At 42.9% G+C, this 24,557-nt stretch overlaps 1 protein-coding gene across 1 annotated transcript in view; it reads right to left on the bottom strand.

Moving 5' to 3' along the window:
- si:ch211-223a10.1 (uncharacterized) overlaps positions 1–23,209 on the bottom strand; it is a 39,433-nt gene extending 16,224 nt beyond the window's left edge. The window contains exons 1-8 of the mRNA XM_063070344.1: positions 22,970–23,209; positions 20,872–21,007; positions 18,116–18,226; positions 14,329–14,461; positions 10,279–10,457; positions 9,022–9,095; positions 3,912–4,074; positions 1,203–1,285 (exon numbers count right to left, since the gene is read on the bottom strand). Of these exons, the coding sequence (XP_062926414.1) occupies positions 1,203–1,285; positions 3,912–4,074; positions 9,022–9,095; positions 10,279–10,457; positions 14,329–14,461; positions 18,116–18,226; positions 20,872–21,007; positions 22,970–23,111 (1,021 nt within the window). The 5' untranslated portion in view covers positions 23,112–23,209. The remainder of the gene's footprint in view (positions 1–1,202; positions 1,286–3,911; positions 4,075–9,021; positions 9,096–10,278; positions 10,458–14,328; positions 14,462–18,115; positions 18,227–20,871; positions 21,008–22,969) is intronic.
- Positions 23,210–24,557: the final 1,348 nt, after the last annotated feature.

Genomic DNA, 24,557 nt, shown 5'->3' with positions numbered 1-24,557 from the left:
CAGGACATCTTCAGGGAGCGGTGTCTCAGAAAGACAGCGTCCAATATTAAGGACCCCCAGCACCAAGGGCATATTGTTTTATAACTGTTACTATCAGATAGGAAGTACAGAAGCCTTAAGGCTCACACTCAGCGATTCAGGAAGCTTCTTCCCCTCTGCCATCCGATTCCTAAGTGGACATTGAATCTGTGAACACGACCTCATTTTAAAATATATATTATTTTTGTTCTTGCACGATTTTTAATCTATTCAATATACACATACTGTAATTGATTTACTTATTTATTTACTTTTATTTATTTTATTTTTCTTATATATTATGTATTACAATGAACTGCTGCTAAGTTAACAAATTTCACACCACCTGCTGGTGATAATAAACCTGATTCTGATTCTAAATAGTTCAATAGTTCATGCTGAAAATACTTAAGTACAGGGCCATGGGGAAAACATGGGACTATTCAGATAGATTGAATTGAATGCTTCCCTGCACCATGTGGATAACAATTAATGCATTTGCTCTGAATCACTTTGGGACATTCTGAAATAGAGGTGAAAGGAGCCAGAGGAAGGAAGACTTTCTTCTGCATTCTCTACCACAGAGCCACCTTTGGCTATCCAAAGTTATAAAGTTCAATGTAACACACACAAAATGCCGGCGGAACGCAGCAGGCCAGGCAGCATCTATGGAAAAGAATAAATAGATGGCGTTTCGGGCCAAGACCCTTCTTCAGAACCCACTATCACAGTACATATACGTCTTCATATACTACCTTGAGAATCATTTTCTGTAGTGTTTCGCAGGAGAAAAAAAACAGAATCAATGAAAAACTACACACAACCAAAGTGCAAAAGACAAACTAAAAATACAAAAAAAAACAATTAAAATAATAATAAATAAGTAATACTGAGGAGGAGTTGTTGACTCCTTGAAAATGAGTCCGTAACTTGTGGAATCAGTTCAGTATTGAGGTGAGTGAAGTTACCCACACTTGTTCAACTCCGAACTGATTTGACAACTAATGTTCAGCACAGCATTGCGGGCCTATGTTTCTTTGTCTCTAATGGCGTCACTTTCAAGGACTCTACAACTTTATGGGTAGGTACAATCCATTACGGGTAGATAAAATCGTATGGCAGTATGACTTATGCTAAGCCATCGCTTTAAGCCTGTTAAATACAACAGTGCATAGAAAGGATATCTGGCAGGATCTTGCAGTAGAAGCAATACAGAGAATGGAAGATCCCTGCAGTAAACGTGCCAAGGTACATGGGGTTGGGTGACCTGTGACAGGGGTAAAAGAAAGTGTTAATGTTCAGCTGGGTAACCAGTGTTAATCCAAGAACCCTGGTTGGTACAATGGCAAAACCACTGCATTTATTATTACAATTAAATTTATAGTGCAAACAGCATGGTAGTTCCTTCGGCCCTACCAATCCATTGCTGACCACCCAGCTAGTTCCAATTACTTGCCTTTGGCCCATCTCATTCTAAACCTATTCTCCCTAATTTTGGACTCTCCTACCCTGGGGAAAAGACCCTTCCCATCCAAATTATTAAGCCTCTCATAATTTTAAACATTTTCTACAGGGCAGGAGTGTGTGGCAGTGGAGAAGATAAAAAAGGCCTTGATCAAAACTATTGTTGGTAAATCATTTTTTGCTTTGGAGTGAACACTTGATATATCTGTATCCATCAATCGAACTGCAATAGCAGAGTTTAATCTGAGAAAACTAAAGAAATTTGGCCTGTCCCCTAAAACCCTCACTAATTTTTATAGATGCACCGTAGAAAGCATTCTTCTAGGGTGCATCACAACCTGGTATGGAAGTTGTCCAGTCCAAGACTGGAAGAAGCTGCAGAAGATCGTGAGCATGGCGCAGCACATCACACAAACCAATCTTCCATCCTTGGACTCACTTTACACCGCACGCTGTTGGAGCAGTGCTGCCAGGATAATCAAGGACACGACCCACCCAGCCAACACACTTTTCATCCCTCATCCCTCTGGGAGAAGGCTCAGGAGCTTGAAGACTCGTACGGCCAGATTTGGGAACAGCTTCTTTCCAACTGTGATAAGACTGCTGAACGGATCCTGACCCGGATCTGGGCGTATCCTCCAAATATCCGGACCTGCCTCTCGGTTTTTTTGCACTACCTTACTTTCCATTTTTCTATTTTCTATTTATGATTTATAATTTAAATGTTTAACATTTACTAATTTTTACTATTTTTAATATTTGTAATCCAGGGAGCGGGAAGCGCAGAACCAAATATCTCTGTGATGATTGTACATTCTAGTATCAATTGTTCGGCGACAATAAAGTATAAAGTATCTCCTTAAGCTGTGATCTTGTTTGCCATTTCAAACACACTGGATAAAATTCCCTGTGTTCGGAGTGGATGCCTCAAGAAATCAAATGGATGTACACATCTGACACCTCATCGCAAACCTACTTCATTCAAAGTTCTACTACATTTGTATATATTTTTCTGTTTTCTATTTATCTACGGGAGGTACTGCCTCAAGAAGGCAATATCTATCAGAGATTCCCACCATTCGGGCCAAACAATTTCTCGTAGCGACCTTCAGGAAGGAGGTGCAGGAACCTGAAGTCCCACACCAGCAGGTTCAAGAGTAGCTACTTCCCTTCAATCATTCAGTTCTTGAACGAACCAACACATCCCGAATTACTACCTCAGCATAGCAACACTGTTCATTTTGTTTTTTCAAGTTCTAATTGTGCTCTTTCTCGTAAAAATACATAATTTATGATTTTTTTCCCTGGTGAATGTTGCTTATATGATGCTATGTGCTTGTGATCCTGTCACAAGTAAGATTTTGCACTTCTGCATATAATAATTAGACTGGATTTATTTTTCTTTTATTTCATCTCAACAGACTGACAACGATGTTGCTATGGACTGAATTCAGCCCACACACCAGTTGCTGAGAAAACTGGCATAGACTGCAAAACGAGGGCTGAGCTGGAACTACATAAAGTCCCAGTTATTTAATTAATTTATTTATCGAAATGCAGCACAGAACGGGCCCTCTTGGCCTTTCAAGCTGTGCTGCCTGATTTAATCCTAGCCTAATCTTGAGACAATTTACAATGACCAATTAACCTAATTTAATTAGATTACAATTGGTTTACAATGACTTAACAACCAGTATGTCTTTGGGCTGTGGGCGGAAACCCACACAGTCACGGGGAGGACATACAAATTCCTTACAGGCAGTGGCTGGAATTAAACCCGGATCTCTGGTACTGTAAAGCATTGTTCTGACCACTATGCTACTGTGCCGTTAGGCATGGGCTAAGTGCTATGTGGAGCTCTAGTCAACAGATCAGAGAGAAAGACCAGAAGACACAAAGAGCACAATTAGGATGTTCGGTCCATCAAATCTGCTCTGCCAGCCAGTCATGGCTGATATATTTTTCCCTCTCAGCCCCACTCTCCTACTTTCTCCCCATAATCTTTGATGCCCTGACTAATCAAAAAGCTATCAACCTTGCTTTAAAGATACTCAATGACTTGATCTTTACAGCCACCTGTGGCAGTGAATTCCACAGATTCACCACCCTCTGACTAAAGGAATTCCTTCTTATCTTTGTTCTAAAGGGACGTCTTTGTACTCTGAGGCTGTCCCCTCTGGTTCTGGGCTCTCCTACTCGGATAAGAAGGTACAGCCTCAGAACACCAGGAACATCCCCACTCAGACTAAACCTTTCAATATTCAATAGCTTTCAATGAGATCCCCTTTCATTTTTCTAAAATGCCCAGAGCCATTCAACACTCCTCACGCAGTAACCCTTTCATTCCTGGGATCATGTAGATATGGACAAGATGTGGTAAGACTAGGGAGGGTGCAGAGATCAGCAGACACTGGTGTAAATGACCTTACCTGGAGTAATGAGAGATTCGGTGGTACTGGCAAAACACTATCCTGGCCAGAACTGCAAAGGCAATTGCGCTGAAAACGCCTCCATATTTCCCAATATGACTGGCAATGAAGAATATGATTGAACTCAGAATGCCTGGGCAAAGCAGACTGCTGAAGTACAGGCCTAAACAAGAAAGGTACAGGAGGTGCATTAGTGAGCTAATCATTTCACAGAATCTCCTGATGGACAGATGGAGGGAACCAGACATTCATGTCCCAACCACACTCAACAGTTATTTTTTAATTATTATTTAAGGTTACAATGCAGAATGGCTCCTTACATCCTTTTCAGCCGCACTGCTCAGCAACTATCCCGATTACCCTGATTTAACCCTAGCCTAATCACGGGACAATTTACAATGACCAAGCTAATCTACCTTTTTGGACCGTGGAAGGAAACTGGAGCACCTAGCGGAAACCCATGCGCTCACAGGAGGGATGTACAGACTCCTCACAGAGGACACTGGAATTAAACTCCAAACTCCAACGTCCTGAGCTGTAATGGCATTGTGCTAACTGCTATACCACCATAACTCTCCAATTAAATCCAACCCCAGAGTCCTCCTCATATCTTACAGTTCCTTTTGAAAGTTTTCTTTCTTTTCAAATCTTTTTATTATTATCCAAAATTAACATGAGTACATTGAAGTAAGCAACACTTACAATGTCTGAAGAAAATTTTAGAGATTTTAAAGATTGAAAAAATTTTGGTGATTTAAAAAAACCCCTACTAAGCAAGAAAAAGTGAGGGGAAAAAACCCATTAGGTGTTCAACCCCAGAGCCGTGCGACATACAAAAAGCTTCTAAAGATAAACATCAAACTGCCAGCAAGAAAAAAAAGTACCAAAAATTTACAATTAGATCGTGGAGGAAATCTATCAATTAACTCAAATGATAATAATGAGCAAATGAACCTCATCTTTTCTCAAAATCAAACATAGGTTCAAAGATTCTACTTCTAATTTTCTCCAAACTAAGACATAACATCACTTGAGAGAACCATTGTGACAAAGTGGGAGCTGATGTAGCCTTCCACTTCAACAAAATGGCCCTCCTAGCTATCAATGTAACAAATGCAATAACATACTGGTCAGACACAGAGATACCACGGATATTTTGAGGAATTATTCCAAAAAGCACAGTTAATTTGTTAGGTTGTAAATTAATTTTAAGTGCTCTAGAAATTGTCAAAAAAACTGACTTCCAGAACTGTTCCAGTATGGAGCAAGACCAAAACATGTGTGTCAGTGTAGCTGTTTTACATCTGTCACAGTAACTATCAACGTTAGGGAATATTTTAGACAGTTTCTCCTTCGTCAAATGGTAACGATGTACAATTTTAAATTGAATCAGTGACTAGCACAGATCGAAGATGAGTTAACCAGCTTCAGAATCCGCGTCCAATCCTCCATCATAAAAGTCAAATTGAGTTCTTTTTCCCAATCTTGTTTAATCTTAAATAAAGGACGCTTATCCCATTGTAATAGTAAATTATAAATTCTTCCAATGGAACCCTTCATCAAAGGGTTTATACTCATAGTAGCATCTAACAGGTCAGCATCCAATATGTAAGGAAAATTATTTAAATATTTTCGTAAGAAATGTCTAACTTGAAGGTATTGTAAAAAGTGTGAATATGAAAGAGAATATTTATCGACTAATTGTTCAAAAGACATCAGTCTATCTTCTTTAAATAAATCCAAAAAAGAATTAATACCTTTATTTATCTAAAGTAAAATTTTTGAAAGTTATTAATGAACTTTCCTCCACTCAATATATTTTGGGACATTACTCAATGTACCAAACAAATGGATTCATATTTTTCCTGTCATAAATTTGAAAGTTATCCTAAATCTATGACTTCTCATTACTGACACTCTGGCCTGTGGAAATAGTTTGTCCTCACCCACTGAATCCAAACTTTTTATACTTTTAGAATCAAAGTAAACTAAAGCACAGGCCCTTCAGCCCATTTAGCCCATGCTGAACCATTTATGAAGGCCAGTTCGCCTTCAAAATTCTGATAAACCCCCAAAGGTAAAGATAAAGATTAGCTTTATTTGTCACATGTACATCGAAGCATACAAATGTTGCCATGCCTCTGCAGAAGTTGCGGTAAGGCAAAGGTTAACATAAATATACAGGCAAGGATAGAATGCAGCCTGCCAGGGCAAGAAAGGTCTAGAAGAACATAGCTTCCCATTGCACAGCATGGGTCTGGAGATGAAATAAACAATCCAAGGCACAGATACCAACTAATACAATTGCCTTACTAACATCAAAGTGATTGCGTCACCTCTGATCTGGGCCAACATGTACGTGCCAGGCGGCACCTAATTAATTAGCTTGTCTATTTCGGCTTTTTTTCCTTAAAGATGTGCTGGGTGCGTTCCGGCCACCGTTGTACCGCTGCATTCTTCACGGCCCGGAGGTTGGGGACCATTGGATAAGAGTACAGACTGTTGCAAACATCAATATACGGCACTCGCTCATGATATCCTGATAGCATGGCGGAGGCTCCATGAAAGAAGGCGAAAATGTACAAATTCCATCCAGAATGGGAAGAGGAATTTCTATTTACCTTGGTGAAAGACAAGTGTGTATGTATGTTGTGCCACCAAACACAAGCACTGACTAAAAGAGGGAATCTGGAGCAGCACCACAACACCAACCACCAGAAATTTAAAAACATCCACCCCCCAAAGAGCGCAATTCGTGCCAGGAAAGTTGAGGAGCTGAAATCAGGGTTGAAGGCCCAGCAATCGTTTTTCACAAAACATGCTGCTCAAAATAAGGCTGCTATTGAAGCATCATTTCGTGTAAGTCACCTTTTGGCTAAACACAAGAAGCCTTTCACAGATGATGATTTATTCAAGGAAGCAATAGCCATTACTGCAGAGACTGTTTTTAATGACTTTAAAAACAAAAACGACATCACAACCGCAATACATAATATACCGCTAGGCCCTGCAACAGTGGCAAAGAGGGTAGAGTCACTGTCAGAGGACGTGGATATTTTTCACTGCAATTCGATGAATCCCTGGACATAATGCAAACAGCTCAGCTTGTTGTATTTGTCAGAATGGCTTTCCAGGATTTTACAACAAAGGAGGACTTCCTCACTCTTTTGCAATTAAAGGACAGAACAAGGGGTGAGGATATTTACAATGAGTTTAAAAAAATGTCTGTGAAAATGACAACCCCATTCATAAACTGGTGGCAATTACTACTGATGGGGCCCCAGCAATGCACAGTGTGCGCGTTGGTTTTATAGCACTAAAAGTCAGTGCCTACTTCGGGTCAACTTATCTATGTGAAATTGCATTTTCACAGATGAAAAATTATTAAATCTAAGTACAGGAGGTGTCTTACTGACAGACACCTCACAGACTGTGTCAGACTGGCTGTCTGTAGTTATGAGCCAAATTTCAGGGAACTAGCAGTAAGTATTCAGCCCCAGTCATCACACTGAGTGCAACAGTCAATTTTTATTCATTATTTTTCGTGTTGAAATAAAATTAAATAATGAAACTTAGAATTAAAGGTGAAAGAAAGGTATGCTAGTTAGTGTTTTCTTGTTTGAATTAATTTGAAAGTTTGACAAAAGTATTTTGTGTAATTCAAATACAATTAGCCCAAATAAAAGGCCTCAAATTGGCAGTGCAATCTGAGCTGTTTTTTCTCTAAACGATAGATCTTGCCTTTCACTAAGGTCGAGGTAGGGGATCTTGGGCTTAAAAAGGTTGGTAACCACTACTGTACGTCATCCCTGTGGAATGCGGGGGTTTTCTCTGGGTGCTCTGGTTTCCTCCTGCAGTCTGTAGATGTACTGGGCAGATTAAATGGTCATTGTGAATGGTTCGGTGATTAGGCTGTAGTTAAATCGGAGTTGTTGAGGGTTGCTGGGTGGTGCGGCTTGAAGAGTCGTAATGGCCTACTCCGCGTTGTATCTCTAATCAAGTAAATAAACAAAAAAAATTATACATTGTCCCACAACTAGGTCAAAGTTAAATTGGGGGTTGCTGGGCAGAGCAGCTTGAAGGGTCTGTTTCACATTGCATCTCTACGTTTAAAAAAAAGACATAGGAGAAGAATTAGACCACTTGGCCCATCGAATCTGCTGCAGAATTCCATCATGGCCAATTTATTCTCCCTTTCAGTCCCATTCTCCTGTCACCTCTCTGTAACCTTTAAACCCCCCCCCCCCGACTAATCTAGTTTATTTTTTAGTAGGGGCCAATGAATGGAAATAACATTTTGTGAACTTTCTCTGAAATAGCCCCTCATCAGCTGGTTAATTTGGGGATAATAGCATCAATATGCCGCTCACACGGGCTGGTGTTGTGATGTGATGAAGATGGTCAGCCAATGGAACCTGGATATGTTGTGTTACTGGTTGGTAGAGATTACTGAACTCACGATCCAGATGACTATTAACATATGGAATTATTCCATAATCAGCCATTTCACCCTATTTCATAGAATTCAACGGATTCAAAGTCATTTATTATCGAAGCATGAATGCAGTATACAACCCTGAGATTCACCTTCCCACAGGCAGACATGAAATATAGGAAACCAAGAAAGAGAACCATGAATAAAAAGAAAATCGTGCAAATGGCAACAAGAACATCAACCCCCCGCCCCCCGCACAAAAACAAATCATGCAAATAGTAACAAGAAAGAATGAACAAAAACAGGATATAAAATACAAAATGGGAGAATCCATATTCAGTTCAGCTCAGTAGTCATTATTAGCAGGCTGTTCAGAATCAAAATCGCTTAAAAATAGCAACAGAAAAAAGAAACACCTTTCTTGGTCAACAGTGCTCTCTTGATTATGGTATGTCATTAGGTGTTGACTATTTTGTGTTGTGCTGTTGTCAATAGAATGCAACTGAATTTACCACAAAGCACAAACACTAGGATTCGAAATTCTTTGTTTTATGAATGGTTTAGACATTGGACACAATAGCTGGTATTACTGGCCTGCTTAATTCAACTTCTAATAAACAAAACGTTTATTGCATCAGTTTGTAACGAATTAAAAGAACACATTAAAACAATTACCAATTGGCCTTCTGGGCTTCCCATTCTGTATTTCTTTGCTGTAGTCTGTCAAAAGCTTTGCTACTTCTTGGTGTCTGTAAGAAACAGATATTAATGACTGAGGTGCAAATATGAATAACATTTTCTAATTTCTATAAACTGAGGGAATAGGAGGAGGAGCACACCACCAGCGAAAACACAGCTACTACATTCAATGAACACGTGACTGAGTTCTGCTGCTAATTAAATATGAAGACAGGATAAGAAGGTGTGGGGGGTGGGAGAAGGAGTGTAGGGTGTCAGGTGATAGGTGAGGAGGAAGCTAGGTGGGTGCCAGCTTGTCCTGCTTCCACCCCATCTTCTTATTCTGGCTTCTGCACCCGTCCTTTCTAATACTGATGGTTTTCAGTCCAAAATGTTATGACTATAACAGAATTAGGTCACTTGGCCCATCCAGTCTGCTCCACCTTCCCATCATGGCTGATTTATTATCCCTCTCAATCCCACTCTTCCGCCTTCTAATAAGCAAGTCTTAATTCAGAAGCTGGTTTTTAAATTGCCAGTGCCTCCTTCTCATTTAGGAATTAATTGGCCACTGATGAAATGGGTAAATGAAGGTTTATCTGGTCACCTGATAACCCACGACTAACTATTTTAATGATGGCTAACTCAAATGAGTTGATGGTGCTAAAGTAAATAGGTGAACAAATATGTCAGTGTTTTATAACTGGCCAGTTTTTAGTCAAACAATATACCAGGTCAATGCATTTTGTGCAATTTAAATCTCTGTTGCCGTGGATTAAAACCACTCTCAATGGCTTTTCTGTGGAGCCACATGGCAGCACAATGGAATCCAATTTCATTTCACCCCTCAAGGTCACCAGGGTCTCCCTTCCTCCTCTTTGTGATAATTCCCAGGAGTATTGCAGATGAAAAGCCCAAAGCATTGTTGAGGATCCATACTACCCATCCCACAATCTCTTTGATCCACTACCACCAGGAAGGAGGTATAGAAGCATCAGAACTGGGACTGCCAGACTGGGTCAAAGCCTTTTCCCCTCAGGCTGTGAGACTTCTTTACTCAGAGGGTGGTAAGAGTGTGGAACGAGCTCAATTTCAAAGTTTAGATAGGTACATGGATGGTAGGAGTATGGAGGACTGTGGTCCCGGTGCAGGTTGACGGCAGTTGGCAGTTCAAATTGTTTGGTATGGACTAAATGGGCTGAAGGGTCTGTTTCTGAGCTGTACTTTTCTATGACTCTAAGAATGCAGACAAACCTGTGTGATTTCCCTCGCCTGGCTAGATCCAATGGGGTAAGTCCATCTTTATTTTGCAAATGCAAGGTAGGGATCCCAGCATCTGTCATCAGCAGCCAACAGATGTTCACTGACCCTGTGTGAGCTGCCACATGCATGGGAGTCATACCCCAAGTGTCAATGGCTTCCACACTGCACCTCTGTAAATACACACAGTATTAGTTACACAGTATTTGTTTATGTTAACTGTGCACCTCTGTAAATACACACAATATTAGTTACACAGGATTTGTTTATGTTAATCATGCAACACTTCGGCTGATTTCAAATTGCCTGATTACAAATCTTTAATTTGATCAACCATTCTCATTAACCCCTCCCCATACCTCCTCTATATACTATCCCTGTCACTGCACTGTAAACACTTTAAACCACTTTTTATAATGCGGTTGCATTGTAAATGCACACTGATATTTCTGTATTTACACACAACTTCCAACTTCATTTTTACTCCATTTTTTACTCTCTTAAATTGTTGAATGTTTGTTTTTTTTATTGCATGTTGTGCCAACACACCACAGCAAATTCCCAATACATGGTGAATAAAGTTGATTCTCAATTGTTGATCCTTTATAATCAGAATCAATTTTAATATCACTGGCATGTCATGAAATATGTTTCACAAAGACGAGAGATTCTGCAGATGCTGGAGAGCAACACATACAAAATGCTGACAGAACTCAGCAAGTCAGGCAGCATCTATAGAAAGGAATAAACATCATCAGGTCTCAGCCTGAATCATTGACTTATTATGTGATTAGTAATTGTGGAAATATCTGTAACCCTGAAGTCTTTATGAATTTATAACTTCTATAAAATGCACTGTAACAAAATGGAACCAGTGTGGTTCCAGAGTGCTTTGCTGGTTTGTTGATATGTTTGTATGGGAAGTTTACAAGGGTATGTGATTTATGGCAGGGAGTGTTTTAACATTACATGATTGAAAGTAGAGATAAACAGGATACAGCTGTTGGAGGGAGAAGCCTAAGAGACAAATGCAACTCATTCATGACAGATACAGATAAGACTGGAATGCTATTAAGGGATGAATTACTGGACTCTGTAAACATATAAAAATGATCTGTTTTGAGCTGTAAGATTGAAGCTACCTATGAATGACTTAATACATGGAGGTAGCAACTAATAAACATGCTTACAATTTGATGGACTCTGAGTTTGTTGTAACCTGTTACCGTATATTTGAAAGACCTAGCCGAACGGTACACAATAGAACACTGCTTTTTATTCTTCAGACCTTATTCCTCTCATATTTACAAGAATCAGGTTTATTTTCCGACATACAGAATGTTGTGAAATTTGCTGTTTTGCAGCAAGATATCAAATTATAGAAAGATACAAAAATAAAGAAATAGTGTAAAAAGCAAATAACAAGGTAGTGTTCATGGAACATTCAGAAATATGATGGCAGAGGGGATGAGGCTCTTCTTAAAATGTTGGGTCTTCAGGCTCCTGCATCTCCTCCCCGATGCTAGTAACAGGAAGAGGACATGTGCATGATGGTTTGGGTGGATGCTACCTTCTTGAATAGATCGAGAATCACAGTGAAAAGTACCTTAACTTTTCATGCTGGATTTCTAGTTCCTGTGTCCTAGTTCACATCATCTCATTCTCCATCATGTTAAGCCAATTGCTTAATTATAAAACTTTCATACTTTACAACCTCATTACAGGTAGATAGTGTCATGAAGAGAACTAATGGCACATTGGCCTTCATATATCAGGCACTGAGTATTGGAATTGGTGTTGCTGAGGCCAAATTTGGAGCATTTGTGCGCAGTTCTGGTCACCTACCTACAGGCATAATATCAATAAGCTGAAAGGCCTCGATAGAGTGGATGTGGAGAGGATGTTTCCTATGGTGGGAGCGTCTAAGACCAGAGGACACAGCCTCAGAATAGAGGGGCATTCATTTAGAAAAGAGATGAGAAGGAATTTCTTTAGCCAGAGTGGTAAATCTGTGGAATTCATTGCCACAAGTGGCTGTGGAGGCCAAGACATTGGGTATATTTAAGAGAGAGGTTAATAGGTCCTCGATTAGTCAGGGCATGAAGGGATATGGCGAGGAAGCAGGAGATTGGGGTTGAGTGTGAAATGGAATAACCATCTTGAAATGCTGGAGCAGACCTGAAGGGCAAATGGCATAAGTCTGCTCTTAAAAATTTTCTCTGTACACTTCCATAAGATATAAGGAAGTTGCTGGCACTTGAGAACCTGAGTTTTAGGGAAATGTTGCAACCTTCATTCACTGGAGTGCAGAAGAGGGGAGATTTTATAGAAGTATACAAAATTATGAGGAGTATAGATAAAATGAACACTTGCAAGCATTTTCCCCTCAGGTTGGGTGAGACTAGAACTGGAGGTCATAGGTTAAGAATGAAAGGTTAACTATTTAAGGGTAATCTAAGAGGAAGCTTCATCACACAGAAGATAGTACAAGACCAGATGATTCAAGCTGAAAGGCTGGTCTAAAATGAATGGCCCTTTCCCTCCATTGATGTTACCTGACTTGCTGTATTCCTCAAGCGTTTTGTGTGAGTACAACTCAGGGAACTCAGCAGGTCAGGCAGTATCAATTGAGAGGAACAAACAGTCAACTTGTGCTATTATTCAGGAAAACATCCTGGTCTGGATTACGTGCTGAGCAGAGCTCACACAACATGAACTGACCCGATACAAATTTGGATATTTTATCACAACTTACAGCTGACCTCACCTAATCCTTTACAAACAGCATCAGGTGCCACACAGTAGCCCTCTTAAAATCACTTCAACTTCACACATGTGGCAGCGATAATCATGTATGATTCTCTAAAAGTTGCAGTTTGAGTTGGTAGTAAGGAAGGCAAATGCAATGTTAGCATTCATTTTGAGAGAATTAGAATATAAAAGCAAGGATGTAATGCTGAGGCTTTATAAGGAAGGCATAGGTTAGACCACATTTGGAGTATTGTTAGCAGTTTATTCAACAGTGAATTAACAGTGCTCGTATCCATTTGTATGACTGTACCGCCTCAGAAATTCGATTATGACATAAATGAGAGAGATCAAAGTTCAAAGTAAATTTATCATCAAAGCACTCTACACCACCATATACTATCCTGAAATTCATTGTCTTGTGGGCATTCACAATTTCCCCGGGATTAATAAAGTATGACTATGACTATTCACAATAAATACAACACAATAGAATCAAAGCAAAACTACACACGACAAAGATGGAAAAACAACCAATGGCAAATGACAACAAATTGTGCAAATACAAAAATCAAAGTATTATATTAATAATAATAATAAATAAGCAATAAATATTGAGAACACAAGCTGTAGTCATTAAGAGCGAGTCCATAGGTTGTGCAATCAGTTCAGTGTTGGGATGAGTGAAGTTATCACCTCTGGATCAACAGCCTTATGGGTGAGGGGTAGTAACTGTTCCTGACTTGGTGGTGTGGGACCTGGGGCTCCTGTACTTCCTTCCCGATGGCAGCAGTGAGATGACAGCAAGGCCTGGATGGTAGGGGTCCGTGATGATGGATGTTGCTTTCCTGCAACGGTGCTCCATGTAGGTGTGCCCACTTGTGGGGAAAGCTTTACCTGGGCCTAATAGCTACGAAAGGGTGCACTAGCATTGGACAGAGTCCAGGGGAAGTCCACAAGAATGATCCTGGGAATGACAGAGTTAATGTATGAGGAGTGTTTACTAGCTCTGTGCCTGTACTTGCTGGAGTTTAGAAGAATGACAGGTGATCTCATTGAAACCTATTGAATATTGAATGGATGTGGAGAGTATGTTTCCAATAGTGGAGGATTTCAGGACCAGAGGGGAGAACCTCAGAATACAAGGATGTCCCTTTCGAGTAGACAGCAAAGGAATCAATGTGGAAATGATCAGCATTGTGCACAACAAAAAGAGAATTCCTGATAAATCAGCGCATTTGAAGGAGTCTCCGGTGCTTGGTTGTGGAGCTCCTTTCTCATCAAAATTTCACTCACCATGCCTCTCAGTAAATATTTAACAACATCCTCATTGCCGATGGAAATTGCGATGTGCAGAGCAGATTGCAAAAACCTGTCCGAGTCACGGAAACTGTAGTGGCCCATCTCCTCCAGGTAACGGATGGCAACTCTAGAGGCAAAAGGACCAAAATGATGAGAGAGACAGACTGAGAACATATTCTGCAGCCTTCAACCCCAGAGAGGTCAAAGAAGATGGCCTGTCCTGGGGTTAAAGATCTACTCATGTACATGGGTTGGAGGGAGAAACAGGGATTATTTTGCTGTTGGTGCTTTGTTGCTTGTTGTGTTCTGTGCTGTTCTGCCAGGCTTTGTGGGTATGCTATGTTGACTCCGGAATGTGTGGCAATATATGTGGGCTGCCCCCAGTACATCCCTGGATGTGTTGGTTGTTGATACAAATGGTGCATTCCACTGTATGTTTTGATGCACACATGATAAATGACCTTGATTTTGAACCTTGCTGCTGCTGGACAACCTGGGAGAAATCAGTATCCCCCTATACTGAAGCAATTTTAGTCCTGCTTTAGATATTTAAATTTTGTGTGAGTCACTGTTTCCATCACCTCTCCTGATTCCCAAGGTGAAAAATTCCTCATATCTCCTTTAAAACCTTTCCTCTAAACTTATGTCCTGTTTCAGACACCTGTTGTGGAGAATGTTTCCTTCTAGCCATCTTATCTATTCCTCTTTTATATATCTGTCAGTCCCCCTCAGCTTACTCTGCTCCACAGAAAAAAACACTAGTATTTGGGTTTGATTTCATAATGTAGAGTAAAGCACAGTACAGGCCCTTCAGCCCACAATATTGTGTCAACCTTTTAATCCACTCCAAGATCAATCTAACCCTTCTGTCCTACATAGCCCTCCATTTTTCTATCATCCATGTGCCTATCTAAGAGTCTCTTTAATGTCCCTATGTATCTGCCTCTACCAGTACCACTGACAGGGTGTTTCACATACCCATCACTCTCTCTGTAAAAAAAAAACTTACTTCTGACATCCCCCATTCCCCCCATACCTTCCCCAATCACCTTAAAATCATGCCTCCTTGTATTAACCAATTCTGCCCTGGGAAAAAATCTCTGGGTATCCTCTTGATCTATGCCTCTTATCATCTTGTACACTTCTATCAAGTCACCTCTCATTCTTCTTCGCTCCAAAGAGAAAAACCTAGCTTACTTAACCTCTCCTCATAAGACATGATCTCTAGTCCAGGCAACATCCTAGTAAACAAATCACAAACAAAAGAAAATCTGCAGATGCTGGAAATCTGATCAACACACACAAAATGCTTCCAGGCCTGCTGAGTTCCTCCAGCATTTTGTGTGTGTAGCATACTAGTAAATCCCATTGCAGCCCCTCTAAAGCTTCCCCAATCTTTCTAGAACAAGTTGGCCAGAACTGAATATAATGCTCCAAGTATGGTCTAACCCAGGTTTTATAGAACTACAATATTGCCCCACAGCCTTGTTTTTCTGAAGTTCCAGCACATCCTCTTCCTTGACGACATGTTCCAGCATATCAGCCTGTTTTGCACTGTCCCTACGTCAATTTCACTCTTACTAACAAATTCTGAATCAAAGTATTTATTAAAACCTCCCTACCTATCTGAATTAAAGTACGTTTTCTCTTCTGTCCCCTCACTCTAGTCACCTTCCTATTTTGCACATACGTGTAGAACACCTTGTGGTTTTCCTTAATCCGACTGACCAAGGCATTCTCATGCCCTTTTCTAGGTCTCCTTAGTCCATTCTTCAGCTCCTTCCTGGCTACCTTGTAACTCTCTGGAGCCCTGTCAGACCCTTGCCTCCAAAACTTTAGGTAAGCTTCTAGAACATAGAACATAGAAAACCTACAGCACAATACAGGCCCTTTGGCCCACAAAGCTGTGTCGAACATGTCCTTACCTGAGAAATTACCTATGGTTGCCCATAGCCCTCTATTTTTCTGAGCTCTATATACCTGTCCAGGAGTCTCTTAAAAGACCCTATCGTATCCGCCTCCACCACCGTTGCCGACAGCCCATTCACGCACTCACCACTCTCTGTGTAAAAAAATTACCCCTGATATCTCCTCTGTACCTACTCCCAAGCACCTTAAAACTGTATCCTCTCGTGCTAGCCATTTTAGCCCTGGGAAAAAACTTCTGACTATCCACATGATCAATCATTATCTCATCTCATCATCTTATCCACCTCTGTCAGCTCACCTCTCATCTTCCGTCACTCTAAGGAAAAAGGGCTGAGTTCACTCAAACTATTTTCATAAGGCATGCTCCCCAATCCAGGCAACATCCTTGTAAATCTCCTCTGCACCCTTTCTATGGTTTCCGCATCCTTCCTGTAGTGAAGCGACCAGAACTGATGGTAATATAACATCCCACAACATACTAACCCTCCCTCAATTAAATACTTTCCCATACTGTCTGTTCCTATCCCTATTAAAGGCTATGGTAAACGTCAGGGAGTTGAGATTACTGTCTCCCACCGAGAGGTCTGACACCTGACCTGGCTCACTGCCCCGCACCAGATCTAGTATGGTTTCTCCCCTAGGCTGCCTGTCTACATATTGTACCAGGAATCCTTCCTGGACATACAGTACATACCTAACAAATTCTGTCCTTCCACTCTTTAAGAAGGGAGGAAGGCAAAAGGAAGGAAATTATAGGCCAGTTAGCCTAACTTCAGTGGTTGGGAAAGTGTTGGAGTCTATTATTAAGGATGAGGTTTAGGGGTACTTGGAGTCAAAGTCAGCATGGTTTCTGTTAAGGGAAAGCTTGCCTGACAAATCTGTTAAGAGTTCTTCGAGGAATTAACAAGCGGGGTGGACAAAAAGGGGGCAGTGGATGTCATTTACTTAGATTTTCAAAAGGCATTTGATAAGCAACCTCATGTGTGGCACCTTAACTAGATAAAATCCTATGGTGTTACAGGAAAGATACTGGCGTGGATGGAGGAATGGCTGACAGCCAGGAGGCAGTGAGTGGGAATAAAAGGGAGCCTTTTCTGGCTGGATGCCAGTGACTAGTGGTGTTCCTTAGGGGTCAGTAGTGGGACTGCTAATTTTCACATTATTTGTCAATGATTTAGACAATGGAATTGATGGCTTTGTGGCAAAGTTTGCGAATGATATGAAAATAGGTGGAGGGCTAGGTAGTGCTGAGGAAGCAATGTAATTGCAGCAGGACTTAGACAGATTGGAAGAAAGGGCAAAAAATGGCAGGTGGAATACAGTATTGGGAAATGCATGATAATGCATTTTGGTAAAAGGAACGATACTGCAGACTATCATCTAAATGGGGATAAAGTTCAAACATCAGAGGTGCAGAGGGACTTAGGAGCCCTTGTGCAGGACTCTCAGAAGGTTAATTTACAGGTTGAGTCTGTGGTAAAGAAGGGAAATGTAATGTTGGCATTTATTTCAAGGGGAATAGAATATAAAACAAGGAGATAATGCTGAGGCTTTATAAGGCACTAGTCAGGCCTCACTTAAGAGTATTGTCAATAGTTTTGGGCCCCGTATCTTAGAAAGGATGTGTTGTCATTGGACAGAGTCCAGAGGACAATCACAAGGATGATATTCTGATTTCCACCTACACTGACTCAGTTGACAATCTCTCCATGATGTCTTCCCTTTCTGCAGCAGTGATACTATAACCCAGTAATCTAAGTTACCAATTTAATTCACTAGTTTGCTTCCAGGAAAGGTTGCAACATGTTGAGATAGACTTTAAACAATGAAACCCTTTTCATTGCAGACGTACATGCTGCCACCAGAGACGGCATGGTGAAGTGCAGTCTTCCCTTGATGATCCCGGGTCAGAATGTCTGCTCCTCTCTTCACCATCTGGTCCATTATGTAGACTTCCCCACGTCTAAAGGATGATAATAATAATACTACTAATAATAATTTAACTCAATCTGATTACTTACACAGGCACAATCAAGTGGCAAACATCATTCATCAAAATCTTGCTTTAAAATACCAACTCATAAAAGACACCATATCTTACTACAAGTACGAGCTTGATGCAGTTTTAAGAGTCGGAGTCCGACAAATTATACGAGTCCATTATTACGGATAGGACAATCCATTAATAACCGTCTGGATATAATATTACAGGATAAATAAGAACAGTTTACTTAATAGATACAGTCATTCAAAATACGCATAACATACAAAAATCATTAAGTGAAAAACATTAGAAATAAGCTGAATTAAAAGAGAAAATTGAAAGACTATGGAACATACCTTGTCCCAGTAGTCATATCTACAACTGGTATCATCCCAAAGTTACTACTTACTTACTGCCTGTTACAATGCTGCCGCTGGAGGTGTTCAGGGCTTCGTGTCAGTAGCTTCCTCTGGGTTTTCACTACTGTCAGTCATGTAAGGTGCGGGTGGAGACTCAGGAATACTCTTGTACTCAGATGTAGAAGGATTTTTCATTGCAGTTTCCGTAACAATTTTGTTTGACCAGTCAGGGTTGTTAGTTTCCCCTGGGATCAATAAAGTATGACTATGACTAGTCCTGAGCTGAACCTGAACCTGGAGGTCCAGTGGACCACTCTTAGTCTGTCCTCTACCCTTTGACCTGTTTGTTATGCTTGACCCTACCAAGAGCCAAAGCATAAAGCCCTGACTCCACATAGCTCTCCAGGCCATTGAGGCACACAAGCCTCCAAACCATAAGGTTGTGGTGCTTTTGGAAAGTCACTGCACAATAGCATTAAACAATTACGCCTACACAGCAATATTTACATAGATCTCCAGAAAGCTACAATACTAAACACACTAAAAGAGTCTGAAAGTTCCTAGCAGTTGAGAAATGAGTATGCTTAGCTGCGCTCATACCTCAGGTTTTACCAGCCTGAGCTGAGAAAAAAATAAAAATACAGTAATAACTTATTTATAGAGCACTTTTCATACAGATAATGTAATTCAAAGTGCTTTACAATGAGATAAAGTGCAAACATGAAAATCAAAAACAAGAAGATTTTATTTAACTTAAGCTTTTAACTAAATAGTTTTGAGTTGGCATTTAAGTCAACTGAATCTGCATCCTTTATAGTTTTAGGTATTGAATTCCACAGGTTAAGAGCATAGTTCAAAAAGGCTGACCTGCCCATTACCTTTTGAAAGAGATTCTTTAAACTAGAGACTGGCGGAAAAAGACCTGAGAACTTGCACCAGATCAGAGGGAATTAGAAAAGTCAAGACCCTAACACTTTACATCCACCTTAAATGGTATAAAAGGCTGAGGCTTAATGTCTCATTACAGCCCAGTTCATCACAAGCTAAGCCCTCCCTGCCACTGAGCACATCTACAAGGTGCACTACCACAAGGACGCAGCATCCATCATCAAGGGCACAAGGACGCAGCATCCATCATCAAGGGCCTTCAATGTTGAGGCCATGCTCTACTCTCACTGCTGCTACTGGGGACACCACTAGGGTCAGGAACATTATTGCCCTACAACCAGCAGGCTCCTGAATCAACATGGATAAAAGCAGCACTTCTGAATTCGGAAGTGTCAACTCAGATTTTCGCGTGTTCAGCACCGCAGACTAAATCTAGAATCCCAACTTTCAGATTCGTCCTCAGTCACAGTAGTACAGTATATTCAATGGTACAAATTTCTTCAAGAAACTACCTTGAAGATTTATCCTGAGACCAGTACACAAGTGCCATTACAAAGGCACAGCAGTGCCTCCACTTTCCTAGAAATTTGCACGAATTGGGCATGTCATCTAAAACTTTTGACAAACTTCTAGAGGTGTACGATGGAGAGTATCCTGACAGGTTGTATTATGGACTAGTATGGAAATACCAATACTCAAGAACAGAAGTCTACAAGTGGTGGATACAATCCAGTCCACCCCAGGCAAAGCCCTCCTCACCATTGCACACATCTACAAGGAGTGCTACCAGAAGAAAGCAGCATCCATCATGAAGGACCTCCACCATCCAGACCATGCTCTCTTCTCGCTGCGGCCATCGGGCAGGAGGTACAGGAGCCTCAGGTTCCACAGGTTCAACACCACCAGGTTTAGGAACAGTTATTACCCCTCGACCAACAGGCTCTTGAACCGGCATGAATATCTTCACTCACCACAACTCTGAACCGCCTCTACAACCTATGGACTCACTTTCAAGGACTCCACAGCTCATGTTCTCAGTACTTATTGATTTATTTACTATACGTGTTTGCTTGTATTTGCAGAGTTTGTCTTTTGCACATAGGTTGTTTGAAAGTCTGAGTTTGTGTGCAGTTTTTCATCAATTCTATTGTATTTCATTGTCCTACTCTGAATGCCTGCAAAAAATGAATCTCAGGTATGTATCTATTTTGAAAATGAATTTACTTTGAACTTTGATCTCATGTACGTCACAAATCGAATTTCAGAGGCAGAGTTGTCATACAAATGGATGAGAGCTCTGTTAATTTCATGTATGACTGCCAGCTGGCCAAATTTAACCTCATACTTCTATCATAGATAAAAGGATTCCTATCTCACCTGCAGGCAAAGTGAAAGGGTGTCTCTCCTGCATCATTTGGGAGGTTGGTATCTGCGCCATGTTCGAGCAGTAGGTAGACCAGTTCCTTGTGGCCGCATAAAGCAGCGTGGTGAAGTGGTGAGAATCCATTCCAGCCTGTGGAGGTGGAGGGGGGGTGGGGGAAGAATGCAACGGAAACATGAACGAATGCACGATGTGTGAGCACCGGGATTCAGTCTGATCAGTTCCTCTGCTCAGACAACAAGTGACTGACTGATCAGAGGCAGGAGAGCAGAGCCTCGACCTTGCCCAATATCAGGCAGCAGGGGTGGTGCTGCTGTTCACAACGGTCGGACCAAAGGGGGATTCGGAGCCAGCTGAGCGTAGGGCGTGGGGTGAGAGAGTGTAGAGATGGAGGGGGGAATGGATTCAGTGGCTCAGTGGTTGGGGAGTGGCGAGGACAGATTTGGGCTCTGGAGAAGAATGGAGTGCTGGTGAGGTTGAGGGTTGAGGGGACAAACCCAGACTGGCGGAGTTGTTGTGGTGATGATGGATCAATGGGGGGGGGGATTAAGGGAGTGCCCAGGGAGTGGGGGAGGGCAAGATGAGGTGGGGGACGAGGAGGTAGGGAAGAGAATTGGGGGAAGGAACGTGTTGGGAGGAGTAGTGGGTCAGGAATAAGGAGATGGTCGAGGCAGGAGAGAGAAGGGTGGTGGTGGGGGAGGGGGATGAGGCAAGGAGGGGAATGGATCCTCATGGAGCAGGAAGGGGTGAAACACACAGATCCTAGAGGCAATGACGGATATGTACTTGGGGTGTGTTTCCAGCAGGGAGGGGTTGTGATAGGGATGGATTCTTAGTGAGGGGCGTATTTGGGCATGGGTTCCCAGGGAGGGATGTGATGGGAATGGACCTGGGGAGTGGGGGTGTGTGATGGGGACGGACCTTGGGGTGAGTTCCTAGGGAGGGGGTGTGATGTGGACAGACCTGCAGGTGGTTCCAGGGCAGAGTTGGGAGGAGGTGTGAAAGATGGGGATGGACCTGAGGGTGGATTCTCAGGGAGGGGTGTGCTGCCGACAGACCTGGGGGGTGGGTATCGGGGAAGAGGTGTGATGGGGACGGACCTTGGGGTGAGTTCCCATGGAGGGGTTGTGATGGATGTGGACAGACCTGGGGGTGGGATCCGGGGTGTGGAGGGGTGATGGGTCGGACTAGGGTGTGGGTTCCGGGGAGGGGGTGTGATGCAGGTAGACCGGGGGGGGGGGGAAGTATGATGGGGACAGCCGTAGGGTGGATTCCTGGGGGGGGGCAGGGGAAGAGAGGAGAAGAAGATTCCTGGGGAGGGGGATAGCCCTGGGGAGAGTTCCTGGGGAGGGGGTATGATCGGGATAGACTGGCTGGGGGGGGGAGAGTATGATGGGGACAGCCTTAGGGTGGGTTCCTGGGGAGAGAGTGTGATGGGGATAGACTGGGGTGGGGGGTATGATGGGGACAGCCCTGGGGTGGGTTCTCAGGGAGGGGGTGTGATGTGGATAGACTGGGGTGGGGGTTATGATGGGGACAGCCCTGAGGTGGGGGTGTAATGGGGATAGACCGGCGGGGGGGGGCGGGTATGATGGGGACAGCCCTGGGGTGGGTTCCCAGGGAGGGGGTGTGATGTGGATAGACTGAGGTGGGGGGTATGATGGGGACAGCCCTGGGGTGGGTTCCCAGGGAGGGGGTGTGATGTGGATAGACTGCGGTGGGGGGTATGATGGGGACAGCCCTGAGGTGGGGGTGTATGATGTGGATAAACCGGGGGAGAGAGGATTCCTGGGGAGGGGGTGTGATGTGGATAGACTGGGGTGGGGGGTATGATGGGGACAGCCCTGAGGTGGGGGTGTGATGGGGACAGCCCTGAGGTGGGGGTGTGATGGGGACAGCCCTGGGGTGGGGGTGTATGATGTGGATAAACCGGGGGAGAGAGGATTCCTGGGGAGGGGGTGTAATGCGGATAGACGGGGGGGGGTATGATGGGGAGAGCCCTGGGGGAAAGGGTCTAATGGACGGACCAGAGTCGAGGACGGCCCCTCCCCAGGCGGGTACACACACACACAGGGGCCGGGTTACCGCTCCTACCCGTGGAGTGGATCAGGCTCGGGTCGTGCTTCAGCCAGCGAGCGCACTGTTGCAGGTCGCCCCTTCGCAGGGCCTGGACCAGGGCTGTGCTGCTGGGCCGCGTCCCGGGGCCGGAATGGGGCGGAGAGGCCGGCAGCGGCATCGGGACGAGCGGGGAAGCGGGCCAGGGAAGCAGCGCTCCGCCCCGCCACTGACGTGGGCGCGATCATCATCAGCAACAGGCCTGCCTGACTTCAGTCCCGCTAGAACATCAGCTGGTAAACCAAACATTGGGTTTATTATCACTGACCATGTCCTGAAATGTGTCGCTGTGTGACAGTAGGACAGTGAATTATGTAAAATATACTATAAACTACAAAAAAGATAGTGCAAAAGAGTATCAGTATCCAAAACGCGCTTGAGCTGCCAGTCGGGATCAGGTTTGATATCACTGATACACGTCGTGAAATGTGTTATTTTGCTGTAGCAGTACAGTGGAATACATGGGAGAATAGCTATAAATTACAAGAAGAAAAATATTGAAATTAATTGCAAAAATTGTGAGGTAGTGTATCACCGAATGTTGCAGACTAGCACATTCCGTATTCCAGGGATATGTGCTGATGGATGCATTGAAATATACACCGGGTATGGGGAGAGGGCACAGGAGCGGGTCTAGCTGGATTGCTTTAAATAGAATCAGTGTTGAAATGATGGGCCAAATGGCCTCCTTCTGTTCTTTGATTCCATAAAGGAACATGAGGCCAATTTTAATGCCTCGACGATTACTTGAACTTTTGGATAACACTGAGAGACGAAGAATAATCTACCGTCACAGATATAGAGGTGACGTGGCTCCCTCAGTCTTCTCTGCCAGCTGTTAAGATTCTGGCTGACCTTCTATCTCAGCACAATTTTCCATCCCAATCCTCATTTCCCTTCAGTTGGGACTGAGCTTCACAGCCATCTGATGTGGGGAAATACACTTTCTGAGGAAATTGATGCGTACAAGTCTCCCTGCCCCCATTCTAACAACTTCTGCTGGAGCACATTGAGAGTGTCCTGTCGGGCTGCATCATTGTGTGGTACTGAAACTGCAAAACATCAGACCGTGAGACCCCACAGAGGACAGTAAAAACCGCTGCGAGGATCACCAGGGTCTCCCTCCCTCCTATTGCATTTACTGGGAACATTGCAGACAAAGGACCTGAAGCATGTTGAGGATCCCTACCACCCACCCCACAATCTCTTTGACCCACTACCATCAGAAAACATCTGGACAAATAATATAAACAAACACACAATAAATATGAATACATTTGATAGCTTGTATACCGAGATTGATTATATGTCCACAAAGTGACATCAGGCTCCACGTAAGGTGATTGACAGGAAATAATGAAGTAGTGGTGGAGTTCATGGGTGGAGAAGCTGATCAGCCTTACTGCTTGGGGAAAGTAACTTTTTGAGTCTGGTGGTCCTGGTGTGGATGCTACGTGGCCTTCTCCCTGATGGGAGTGCGACCAACAGTCCATGAGTAGGGTGTGTGGGATTTCATGATGTTATTGCCCCTTTTCTGGGGGACTTTTCTGTATACAAGGCCGTGTGC

Source organism: Mobula hypostoma, chromosome 18, assembly GCF_963921235.1.
Source record: "Mobula hypostoma chromosome 18, sMobHyp1.1, whole genome shotgun sequence".
In the NCBI taxonomy this organism is placed as follows: domain Eukaryota; kingdom Metazoa; phylum Chordata; class Chondrichthyes; order Myliobatiformes; family Myliobatidae; genus Mobula; species Mobula hypostoma.
Note: the sequence above shows the minus strand (reverse complement) of the source record. Positions and strands in the feature narration are given on the sequence as shown.